This window comes from Prorops nasuta, unplaced genomic scaffold, assembly GCF_024137725.1.
Source record: "Prorops nasuta isolate Cenicafe-Biocafe unplaced genomic scaffold, Cenicafe_Pnas_1.2 PNAS00006, whole genome shotgun sequence".
Lineage (NCBI taxonomy): Eukaryota > Metazoa > Arthropoda > Insecta > Hymenoptera > Bethylidae > Prorops > Prorops nasuta.
Window position 1 is genome coordinate 8,418,826 of NW_027116803.1, and position 12,476 is coordinate 8,431,301.

The 12,476-nt window shown below is 32.6% G+C and overlaps 1 protein-coding gene across 3 annotated transcripts; it reads right to left on the reverse strand.

Moving 5' to 3' along the window:
• Positions 1–833: 833 nt before the first annotated feature.
• Mettl14 (methyltransferase like 14) lies at positions 834–8,215 on the reverse strand. 3 transcript variants are annotated; one of them, XM_066728665.1, is made up of 7 exons: positions 8,055–8,215; positions 7,926–7,986; positions 7,635–7,811; positions 7,275–7,568; positions 6,792–7,174; positions 6,480–6,709; positions 834–1,273 (listed from the first exon to the last, which is right to left on the reverse strand). In XM_066728665.1, the coding sequence occupies exons 1-7, from the start codon at positions 8,069–8,071 to the stop codon at positions 1,257–1,259; spliced, it is 1,179 nt and encodes a 392-aa protein (XP_066584762.1). In that variant the 5' UTR covers positions 8,072–8,215; the 3' UTR covers positions 834–1,256. The 3 variants fall into 3 exon arrangements, with proteins under 3 accessions (XP_066584762.1, XP_066584760.1, XP_066584761.1); XM_066728663.1 differs by having other exon boundaries at positions 837–1,273; positions 7,251–7,568; positions 8,055–8,212; XM_066728664.1 differs by having other exon boundaries at positions 838–1,273; positions 7,251–7,568; positions 8,124–8,141.
• Between the last annotated feature and the right edge of the window lie 4,261 nt (positions 8,216–12,476).

Below are 12,476 nucleotides of genomic sequence, written 5' to 3' on the forward strand. Positions count from 1 at the left end.
AGCCTAGACTGACTGAAACGAGCCGCGCAGAGCCGCGCTTACCACGGAACTCTTGTTACTCTTGGGCATTTATATGTACAATGGACCCAAATCATAACAGTGAAAGAGAGCTCTGCGCCGTGGGTCATCTATCGACCTCTGTTGGAGGTAGGGCAAAGAGAAACAGAGTGTGAGCGGGAGCGAGACAGCCTGAGAGTCCAAGCCGCTCGTGCCGACACTCCAATTTCCAACAATTGTATATTGGGAATGGATATCCAAATATGTAGTTGGAAAATTATTTGAAGCTGAAAACAAGATTAACTCAGCAGTATACATGAAATGTACTGGAGGACAATATCCTGTCAAATGTAAAGAAAAGATATCATGTAGATAAAGTGCCAAACATTATATTTAAGTATAATAAGTCAAGTGTCTATTCTTCAAATTTAATAGAGCAATAGTTTACCTATCTTCCTAACATTGATAGAATCAATTAGACAGCAGAATAAGCATACTTGAGCGTATTTGAAAATATCTAAAGAAGTATTGGTATATATGTTGAAAACTAGAAGAAGAAGGAACAAACAAGGCAAATAAATGTCACACAAGATGTGCAAGGATGTGACGGATCAATAAGATATTCGCAGAGGCTCTATGCAATTTGTTTTACATTGAATAATAAATATCATTGAAGCAAATAGTTATGACTTGTACATTTCAAATAGTTGCAATTTAATTAGTTTAAAGGATAGATTCTACGAAAATTTGTAATTACCATGTAATTTGGATAAGGAGTAAAGAAAAAGAATATTTTAATTGAACTATATAGCTTTAATTTATTGTGTAATAGGAATCAAAACATTATTATATATAATTATTAATTTATAATAAAATTTCTTTGTGTATATACCCCAAACACTTATACAATTCACTATTTAAATATTATATCAAAATTACTGAAATGACTGGTCCACACAGAAATGCTTTATAAATTAGTCCTTTTTTATTTATTGGTCTATATATATTTCTTTTCTGTAATTTAAGCTCATCAGAAACAGCATTTAACCTGTAACAGAAATAAAAAAACCACAAAGTATATTTTTTTAACAATTTACAATTACTTAAATATTTCCTATTAGCTAATACTCATCTGATATTTTTTCTTCATATATTTATTAAAATCCTTTCTTTTTTTCCTCTAATTTTTTTTTTAATATTTATTCTTCTGTATTTCTTCAAAATACAGACTAATTTAGGTTTTGACAGCTCTTTTGACGTCAAAGGGATAGCCGATCTGAAATTTGACGGTGTCCACTAGAATTCCCTAGATAACCCATTGCCCCTCTTATTCCTACTGCCCCTCGCCTGTCGCAAGATTATTGAGCAGGTATACACCAGTACACATACACTACCGATTTTGCTATCTGGGTACATACTAGCAGGTACTAGCGCCACTCACGGCTTGACGATAATTTATGGTAGAAAATTTTCAGAAGATCCTTTATACGTTATAGAAGTTAGTGAGATACTCAGTAACTATACATATATTTACATTTACTTTTGTTGAAGCAGCCTAGGTTTTGTCCATGGGTTGGTGGTAACTATTGATAAAATATCATTATACCATTTCGATTAGTCTGAACATAACCTTTTCGGTAATAATTCCTTTCTGCGAAAACATTTATCTGCGAATTGACTTATACCTTTTGTTTTCATTTTCCCGAATAATAATTTCCTCTTTCAAGCGAATTTTAATGAAACTTAATAGGTGTGTTTATAATTTTATTAAATATTCAATAAATTACATTACTTATATATATAGAACTATTTTCACAATAATATTAACCTTTATTTCAATATATCTAATAAGTCCGGGTTTATAAATGGCAACCCTATGACTGCGAAAAACCATACTACCTTTGTTGCACTATTATAGTTTTTCTAAAGATTCTTCTACATTTACAGAAATGTTTTATTCTTTTTATCTCAAGTTACTCAATGAATTCTATAAAACTGCATTAAAATTTTCCGTTTTTTAAATAGATAAAACAAAGTTTTGATTAATTTAAGTAAATTAAAAATAGCTAATGTAGGCAATATAATCAAATTTTTATTCCTAAAATTATAGAAGATACTTTGGAAATACGGTTTTGCCGCTCGATGCACCCCTTTAAGGACAGTGTATTTTATTACAATTATTCCTGAACTTTCAGTCAATTATCTACCCACGTTTCAAAGTTTCGATAACTAGTAAGTATTCACAAGCATTGTAGGTTTTTATTTTTGACTTCATTTATACTTTTCGTCAACAAAGTGATCTTTTACTAAATATGTATTAAAGGGATCCATCGAGATCGAATTTTTTAACGTCTAATTATCTTTTAGAATTTTAGAAATATTAACATCTTTGTAAGGACTAAACGTATTCGTTGAGATCCATTCTATAACGGTAAGAAGCCCATTTTACAATAATATGAAAAATAAAATATAACAAGAATAAAATTTTACTCTGTGAAATAAATCACTATATGTATTGAAAAAGTAAGTCTTTACGGCTATGGGTGAGAATATAATGAGTAACTTGAGACCAAAAACAAGCTGATATTGCTAAAATTGTCGAAGATTTTTGGCTAAAACTATAATTCAGCTAAATGAAGGACAGTATCGAATCTGTTTTATCGACTCTATTGTATGTCAATATTTTAGACAAGGACAGGCGTATTAGCTATTTCGCCATATGAAGAATGTTCGTCATCACCTTGCTATTCCCAGCATAAATACTAATAATTCCTGATTACAAATATTCCTGTTGGTAGGAGATTGCATTTTAACGGTGCAAATAGGGTTTATTCTCGGCTGAAAAGAAACGATTTTCAATAATACAGGGTTTTTCTCTAACAGCGGAACATAAGATTGTGTTATTTAACTATAGCAATGAAGCACTTACTATACATTATTATAATTGATAAAAGCGTAGATAGTTACAATTTAATGGTTATTTTAGTTTAATTGCTTTTATTATCCATTATAAATGTCATTTTACTCAATTAATCTTGGTTACTACGTTTAATATTTAAATTAAATGGAAAACAGTAATTTGACTATAGTAATATTTACTATAGTCAAATAACACGAAATCTCCTATGTTCCGCTGTTAGAGAAAAACCCTGTATATACTCTACCCCCTTCTTCATGAATCAACGAAACTCTGCATAATTCTTATATCACAGTCTGACCTCTAAAAAGTGATAAAATTGGATAAACTGTACGAATGGACAGGGTTTTTCTCTAACAGCGGAACATAGGATTATAATGATTATATTATTTAACTATAGCAATGAAGCACTTACTATACATTATTATAATTAATAAAAGCGTAGATAGTTACAATTTAATGGTTATTTTAGTTTAATTGCTTTTATTATTCATTATAAATGTCATTTTACTCAATTAATCTTGGTTACTACGTTTAATATTTAAATTAAATGGAAAACAGTAATTTGACTATAGTAAAATTTACTATAGTCAAATAACACGAAATCTCCTATGTTCCGCTGTTAGAGAAAAACCCTGTATGAATCTTAGGCCGGGATTCATAAACAGAACTTGAGTTCAAGCTCACCTTGAAACCTATAAGATGTGTTACGTAGACTATTGATTTTACCCGTCTTAAGCTTGAACTTGAGCTTAAGTTTTGTTTATGAATCCCGGGGTTACTGTGCTTTCTCGCTAACCCGTATGTGTTGGTTCATTTGTTAATTGTGATAAACACATAGAAACTCACAATAAAGCACGCTGAGATTGGTACACCTGTAATGTCTCGTTCAAATATATCGGCTTCTAAAGTCTAAATTGTAATAAAATAATTACGCACAGTTTCATTGATTTATAAGGAAGGAGGGTAAAGTCATATATTCTTCATACACCTCTCTTTCCAGCTGAAAATAAATCGTAATAGCACTGTTCCGCTGTTATCGCATAATAGCAGGTATATTACATGGTAAGCAAGATTTCTTAATGTATTTAGGCTATGAGTAGTAGAGAAAAGACAAATGTTCTTAACATAGCGAAATAGTTAATCTATCTGTCCTTTTCTGATATACTGACATAGGATCGAGTCGGTAAAACCGATTCGATACTGTCCTTCGTTCAGCTGTATTCGTTTTAGCCAAAAATCTTCGACAATTTTAGCAATATCAGCTTCTTTTTGGTCTCAAACTACTCATTACACTCTCGCCCATAGCTGTAAAGACTTATTTTTTCAATAAATATAGTGATTTGTTTTACAAGGTAAAATTTTATTCTTGTTATTTTTTATTTTTCATATTTTTGGAAAACGGGCTTCTTACCGTCATAGAATGGATCTCAACGAATTACTTTAGTCCTTACAAAAATGTTAATGTTTCTAAAATTTTAGAAGATAATTGGAAGTTAAAAAATTCGACTTCGATGAATCCCCTTAAAGTTGAATATTTTAACTTCCAATTATCTTCTAAAATTTTAGAAAATATTAACATTTTTTAAGGACTAAACTTATTGGTTGAGATTCATTCTATAACAGCAAGGAGCCCGTTTTTTCAAAATTAGAAAAATAACAAATAACAAAAATTAAATCTTACTCTGTGAAACAAATCATTATATTTATTGAAAAAATAAGCCTTTACGGCTATGGGCTAGAGTGTAGTGAGTAATTCGAGTCCAAAAACACACTGATATTACTAAAATTGTTAGAGATTTTTGGCTAAAACCAATTCGGCTAAACAAAGAACAGTATTGAATTTGTTTTACCGACGCGAACGCATAATAATATATTATACAAGGACAGGCGTGTTATCTATTTCGTTATATTTGGAACGTCCATATTTTACCTTTCCCACTGTGTACTATTCCCAGCCGTAATACATTAATAAATTTTGCTTACTGATATTTCTGATGGTATAAGACTGCAACGTAACAGTGCCAATTATAATTTATTTTCAGCTGAAAAGAGAGGCTTCTGAAAAATCTATTGGCTTTAGCCACTTTTGTTCATGAATCAATTAAACTGCACTTAATTTTTTTATGATAATTCGACCTCTAGAAGTCGAGATATTTAAATAAGAGAGCACAGGTGTACCAATCTCAGTGTGCTTCATTGTGAATTTCTATGTGCTGACCAAACAATTCAACAAACACATACCAGCTCGCGAGAAAGCACACTAAGATTCATATATTCGTACAGCTTTATCTAATTTTCTCAGGAGTTCAGATTGTGATAAAAAAAATATGCAGAGTTTCGTTGATTCCTGAAGGAGGTTTGAGCCATTGATATTTCAAAATCTATCCTTTTCAGCTGAAAATAAATCATAATTGCACTGTCGCAATGCAATCTCCTACCAAGAGGGATATTAGTAAGTGAGATTTATTAGTGTTTTTAGGCTAAGGAGTAGAAGGAAGAAGATGAACATTCCTAATATTACGAAATAGATAACACGCCTGTCCTTATCTAATATATTCTTATGCGTTCGCGTCGGTGAAACAGATTCAACAGTATTCTTCGTTTAGAAAAATTGGTTTTAGCCAAAAATCTTCCATTTTAGCAATATTAGTCTCTTTTTGGTTTTAAGTTACTCATTATATTTTGGCCAATAGCCGTAAAGGCTTACTTTTTTAATAAATATAGTTTTTTATTTCACAGAGTAAAATTTAATTCTTGTTAATTTTTATTTTCCTTATTTTGGGAAAACGGGCTTTTTACCATTATAAAATGGAACTCAACGAATCAGTTTACTCCTTAAAAAAATGTTAATATTTCTAAAATTCTAGAAGATAATTGGAAGTTGAAATATTCGACTTCAATAAATCGCCTTAATGCAGTCCTCTAAGAGAATATTTGTTTTGTTTTATTACATTTTTTGATCTTGCAAAATATCAATTATTGGAATATAATTTCATACAATTCGAGTGTTTTACGAAATACTTCAGGGATATCCACAATTTAGTAATAATAAGAAAAACATTAATTTTACGAAATAACTATTAAATTCGGAGAAAAGAGAAAGACATGTTCTCATTTAGTTTGCACACGCCATCGTGCATCACCTTCTCTCACTAGTTTCTTTTAACGCTTTTCTTTGGTAGTCAACAATTTAGTGAAGCTGCGCTTCAGAGACTGCTAAGAGTGATAGAGAAATAATGCGAATAGTTTTATTTTCTCTCTCCACTCATAACATCTGCTCTCTTTCTCTTAGCCAATTTAACAGCAGCCTGCACTACGAGACTTTCAGCAGATCATTCCTTTTGGTTCGAATAATCTGACAGACTGTATACACATTTCTCAGAATGATTCAAAATTCTTTCCTGCATTTTGCACTAATATTTGTGGGATACACCTTGTGTCAACTTTTTGTTAATTAAGAAGTGAAAACTCAATATAAGTTGAAAAAAATATAATTATAATTCTTATGCTTTAGAACATCAGCCTTATTTATTTAATATAAAGTATTAATAACATTATCTACCTCTCCCTCTACCACGATTAAATCCACCTCTACCACGTCCAGTAACCTTTCCTTTTGGAGGTGGTGACTTTGGTCTTAACGCTTCTATTCTCTCAGTACATCCTGTAGTATTTTGACCATTAGAAAAATAACTGGTATAAAGATCAGCATTAAAGTTTGTATTTGTTAGTTCAGGACCAACTGTAAGCCAGCCTGGTCTTATTGTACTATCACAGCCAAATAAATGCAACCTAGAAATGAAAACAAATTTAAATTAGCTGCAAAGATCTTTAAAAGAAATCAAATTTTTGTAAAATCTTAATTTTAGACTACCTTCTTCTGCCTAAGCAAAAATGTTCAATTATATGAAAAATCTCTACAGGCTTTTCTATAGAGCCATATTCTGGTTCTTCTGATATTATTAAGTCAATATCTACATTAGCATGAATAAAATCACCATCTGTAGACCTTCTTACTGTTCCTTTGATACCCATTAAACAATGTTCTTTAGTTCTTTGAAGTGCTGCTTTACTATCTAAATTTTTACTATGACCTGGATTGTTTATGTTTGTACGTATCCAACATATATCTTCACAGCGCCTAAAACCCCATTTGCGTAGACAAAATCTTCCCATATCTAATCCATCGCTACTACCACACCATAAAAATACAAAACTTCGATTAGCAGCAACTTCTCCAATATCCAGCTCAAGTATCTAAACAATATTATATAAAAAACTTGATAATTAAAATTAGAAAAAAAAATATACAAAAATTTGAATTTAGTTATACTTGATCCCAATTCCATAATTGTACATTTGTGACTCCACATGTTCTTTGATACTCTTCCAATGGTGGTTCTATGAGAATAACATCAAATTTGCAATTGAGTTCTTTTAAATTATATGAAAAGAGATCTGTTTTCAAATACATTGGAGGAGTGGCAGTTTCAGAAATCAAATCATCTTTTAATTTTATTAATTCCCTCAGTTTTGGATACTCTTCAAATCGATCTGCTAATCCTACATCACGGATGAAATTCTGTGGTCTTTGACCTGTATCAATGAAATGCTGACAATAATCATTATGAGGATTTGAAGATTGCGTTCCCTTAAAAGAAACATAATTAAAATTTAATCAATATAATTTGATATAATTTAAACAATTATTAACAACCTTTAAAAATGTAGAAGAATCTTTATAAACAATCTCATCGGTTAGAGATGAGACATGTTTTAAATTCTTTAATGAATTTTCTACACAATCTGATAATATTTGGTCCTTTTTTTTTGGTACAGTATCGACATCAGTTCCTAGTATCTGTCTTAATTCATTCACACTTGAAACTCCTAACTAAAACATAATTTAAAGTTTACATGATAAAATATTGAGCTATATATTAAAATCTGGATATTCTGAATACAAAATTAGCACCACATAAAGTATCATAAATAACAAAAAACTTACAGTTTGTGCTAAGAGCTTTTTACGTTTTTGGGAACGCTCTCGTAATAACTTCAACATTTTCCTTTTGTAAGAAATAAATATTCTGTCTTATTAAAATATTAGGAGATATATAATATGTACAGAAATTACATTAAAAACAACATCATATTCTAGAAAAGGTTAAGAAGAAAATCAGAATCAGTAAAAGGATCTATTCACCACTGGTCCACCTGCCACCTGCCACCATACTAATTCCACTCAATTCCACTCAGAGTCAGTGATGCCAGAAATGACTATTTTTTCCACAGAAACAGTTGAACAGGGAGGGCAAACACACAAAGCCGTAAGCCCCTATGAGTGTGAAGTGGCTACTGCGAAGTGCGAAAGTCAAGAGGAGAAGGTAGGGGTTACTCATACTACTTTAGGCCATATCCGTGTGATCGATCAGCATTCTGCTGAGCACTGCTGTGACTGCTGAGGAGTATTGAAGTTAAGTGAAGCCAGATCTTGCCTCTGTGTATACCTAAAATGCTGCGTTTACCCAAAAAGTCGAGGCAAATAAAAATCCTTTTCCTAAACTAGTTTTTAATTATTATAAAATGCTTATATGTAGCCATTAATTTAGTAGTTTTGTTAATAAATGCAACAAATGCGTTCTTATAATAATAAATAAGCAGTTGAGGTACAGTATAAACTTAATGTTTTTATATTAACCTGCTAATAAATGCATTTTTTTATTTATAATTTAGTCCCATAAGTTAATGCATGGTTATTAAAAAAAAATTCCATGTGTAATGAAAAAAAATTAAAAAATTTTAAACTTCGCCAAGACTCGAACACAAGCCCGCCGTGTGGTAAACGGCAACCTTACCGTCTATGCTACAGAGCTCATTTGTTATACCAGAAGCAAAACAGCCTTTTAAAGACTGACTACAATTCTTTCACTAACTCGTCATAAACTATCAAGAATTAGCTGCAATAATGAATACATTTATCTCCACAGCATTTTTGCACTAAATTTATTATGTTTTTAATTTGAAGCATACATTTTACATGAAGATACGATACTTTAAGGGTGTTCATGCAGTATTCTAAATACAAAAATATTCATATGCTCAACTATCATAAATTAAGTAATATTATAATATTTGTTATATGTAGTCGAATAACTATGATAATCGAGCATATGAATAGTTTTGTATTAAGAGTATTGCATGAACACCCTTAAAGTATCGTATCTTCATGTAAAATGTATGCTTCAAATTAAAAACATAATAAATTTTGTGCGATAATGCTGTGGAGATAAATGTATTTATTATTGCAGCTAATTCTTGATCGTTTATGACGAGTTAGTGAAAGAATTGTAGTCAGTCTTTAAAAGGCTGTTTTGCTTCTGGTATAATAAATGAGCTCTGTAACATAGACGGTAAGGTTGCCGTTTTCCACACGGCGGGCTCGTGTTCGAGTCTTGGCGAAGTTTAAAATTTTTTAATTTTTTTTCATTACACATGGAATTTTTTTTTAATAACCATTAACTTATTGGACTAAATTATAAAAAAAATGCATTTGTTAACAGGTTGATATAAAAACATTAAGTTTACTGTACCTCAAGAGCTTATTTATTATTATAAGAACGCATTTGTTGCATTTATTAACAAAACTACTAAATTAATGGCTACATATAAGCATTTAATAATAATTAAAAACTAGTTTAGGAAAAGGATTTTTATTTGCTTCGACTTTTTGGGTAAACGTAGCATTTAAGGTATACACAGAGAGGCAAGATCTGGCTTCACTCAACTTCACTACTCCTCAGCAGTGCTCAGTAGAATGCTGATCACACGGATATGGCCTAAAGTAGTGTGAGTAGCCCCTACCTTCTCCTCTTGACAGGCGCAGTAGCCACTTCACACTTATAGGGGCTTACGGCTTTGGCCCGTTGTAAAGTGGAAAGGAGCATTCCCAACAACAACAAAATAAACATGTAAAAGGTCCATTTGAGATGGCACCTCTGCGAAGTAGTTACGCTGCAAGTTCTGCTTGCTGATTACGGCTGATTTAACGGGATCCCTCAAGCCCTCTGTAGCCAACATTACGGAACGAAAAACGAGGGAGAATTGTCCAGCGCTATTTTTCAACCGATTTCAATGTTTTTGGGCTTGTTGAAATCGTTAGGACTCGCCCTTTGTCATAAGTAAAGCCGTATTTTCTAAAAAACGAAAAAAAATATAAAATTGTTTAAAAATTCGCATTAATAATATTTAAACACAAAACAAATTGAAAAATCGGGCTTCTTTATGACGAGGTGCCAGACCTAACGATTCCAAAAAGCCCAAAAACATTAAAATCGGTTGAGAAATAGAGCCATACCATTGTCCCGCGTTATTGAGGTGGACAAAAACCAAAAATTTTTAGGAAGAAAGCTAGGCTTCCACCCCTCTTGCAGCTCACGCTAACGTGTTCCCCCACTCCAGCATCGAAACTTACTGCGAAGCTTTCCTCATACAGGGTATTTACGCTATTCCCCTATCTGTAGCTATATACATATAAATACCGCTAAAATAATGTTGCGAACATTTCATTTCGCCGATATAATGAAATTGCTAAAAATGCAATTATCATTTTGAAATAAAATTGTAGAAAAGAAGATTTCGTAATGCTTGAAATATAGGGCATACGGCGAAACGCGGGACAATGGTACAGTCGTATTTTTCAACAGAATTTGATGAGACTAGTAATAATTAAAGCCATTCTTCATGTAGATTGTCCTAAAGAGCTCGCATTTTCAATCAAACTTATAGTTTTTCAGCTATGAACGTTTGAAGTTGCACGGCGCACAAATACATATTTCTTCTCTCGCGTAGATCAGCTGTTGCGCACGTCCATCTTCAATCGTTCATAACTGGAAAACTATAGGCTTTATCGAAAATGCGAGCTCTTTAGGACAATCTACATGAAGAACGGCTTCAGATATGACTAGTCTCATCAAATTCTATTGAGAAATACGCCTGTACCATTGTCCCGCGTTTTGCCGTAATTTCAGGTCTTCAAACGTCACTGACTCGTTCATTCTGCTATTTATTCCAAGCAAAGTAAAAATGCACCAACAATCTGGGTGGCATCATTGAATAGAGTGTGAAAAGGAGAGACGCTTTTATAATATTTTCATAATTTTGCAACGCTTCTTTTGGTCATTATAATGCAAACTGTAACAAGATGCGTACTCGGAGTAAATAAAGTTGGCTTCCCCTCTCTTCTCTGCAGCTTGTTGTCTCGTCTAGCGTATGTAAACCAGCATAGTAGGCCTACATATATACGGGTGCGACTGTGTTAGTGACTCGTGGAGTGTACTGTAAACAAACACACATAGCGTTTACCATGTATGTATGTACGTGGGTCTTATTTTCAATCGCGAAATTGCCTTCTAAATTTATTGCATTGCACCTTCTACGACAAGCTTCATAAGATTAAGAAATATTCATAGCAGCATGTACACTATCGAGAGCTTCTAATGTAATTTTTCAATGTGCAATCGTACTTTTATTTGTTCCGAAATAAATAGCAGAATGAACGAGTCAGTGACGCTCGAAGACCTGAAATTACGGCAAAACGCAGGACAATGGTATAGGCATATTTCTCAATAGAATTTGATGAGACTAGTCATAACTAAAGCCGTTCTTCATGTAGATTGTCCTAAAGAGCTCGCATTTTCGATAAAGCCTATAGTTTTCCAGTTATGAACGATTGAAGATGGACGTGCGCAACAGCTGATCTACGCATGAGAAGAAATATGTATTTGTGCGCCGTGCAACTTCAATCGTTCATAGCTTAAAAACTATAAGCTTTATCGAAAATGCGAGCTCTTTAGGACAATATACATGAAGAATGGCTTTAATTATTACTAGTCTCAACAAATTCTTTTTAAAAATACGACTGTACTATTGTCCCGCGTTTCGCCGTATGCCTTATATTTCAAGCATTACGAAATCTCCTTTTCTACAATTTTATTTCAAAATGATAATTGCATTTTTAGCAATTTCATTCTATCGGCGAGATGAAATGTGCGCAACATTATTTTAGCGGTATTAATATGTGTATAGCTACAGATAGGGGAATAGCGTAAATATGAGGAAAGCTTCGCAGTAAGTTTCGATGCTGGAGTGGGGGAACACGTTAGCGTGAGCTGCGAGAGGGGTGGAAGCCTAGCTTTCTTCCTAAAAATTTTTGGTCTTCGTCCACCTCAGAGACGCGGGACAATGGTACGGCTCTATTTCTCAACCGATTTCAATGTTTTTGGGCTTGTTGGAATCGTTAGGTCTGGCACCTCGTCATAAAGAAGCCCGATTTTTCGATTTGTTTTGCGATTAAATATTATTAATGCGAATTTTTAAACAATTTGATTTTTTTTTCATTTTTTGGAAAATAAGGCTTTTTTATGACAAGGTGCGAGTCCTAACGGTTCCAACAAGCCAAAAATCATTAAAATCGGTCGAAAAATAACGCTGGACAATTCTCCCTCGTTTTTCGTTCCGTAATGTTGGCTACAGAGGGCTTGAGGGGGCCGCGGGATCC

What these genes read in the sequence shown, in the direction of transcription:
- Mettl14 (XM_066728663.1), bottom strand. An exon ending in AAAAGCTCTTAGCACAAACT is followed by an intron (nt 7,812 to 7,925) that starts GTAAGTTTTTTG and finishes ATTATGTTTTAG; the next exon opens with TTAGGAGTTTCAAGTGTGAA. An exon ending in ATTCTTCTACATTTTTAAAG is followed by an intron (nt 7,569 to 7,634) that starts GTTGTTAATAAT and finishes GTTTCTTTTAAG; the next exon opens with GGAACGCAATCTTCAAATCC.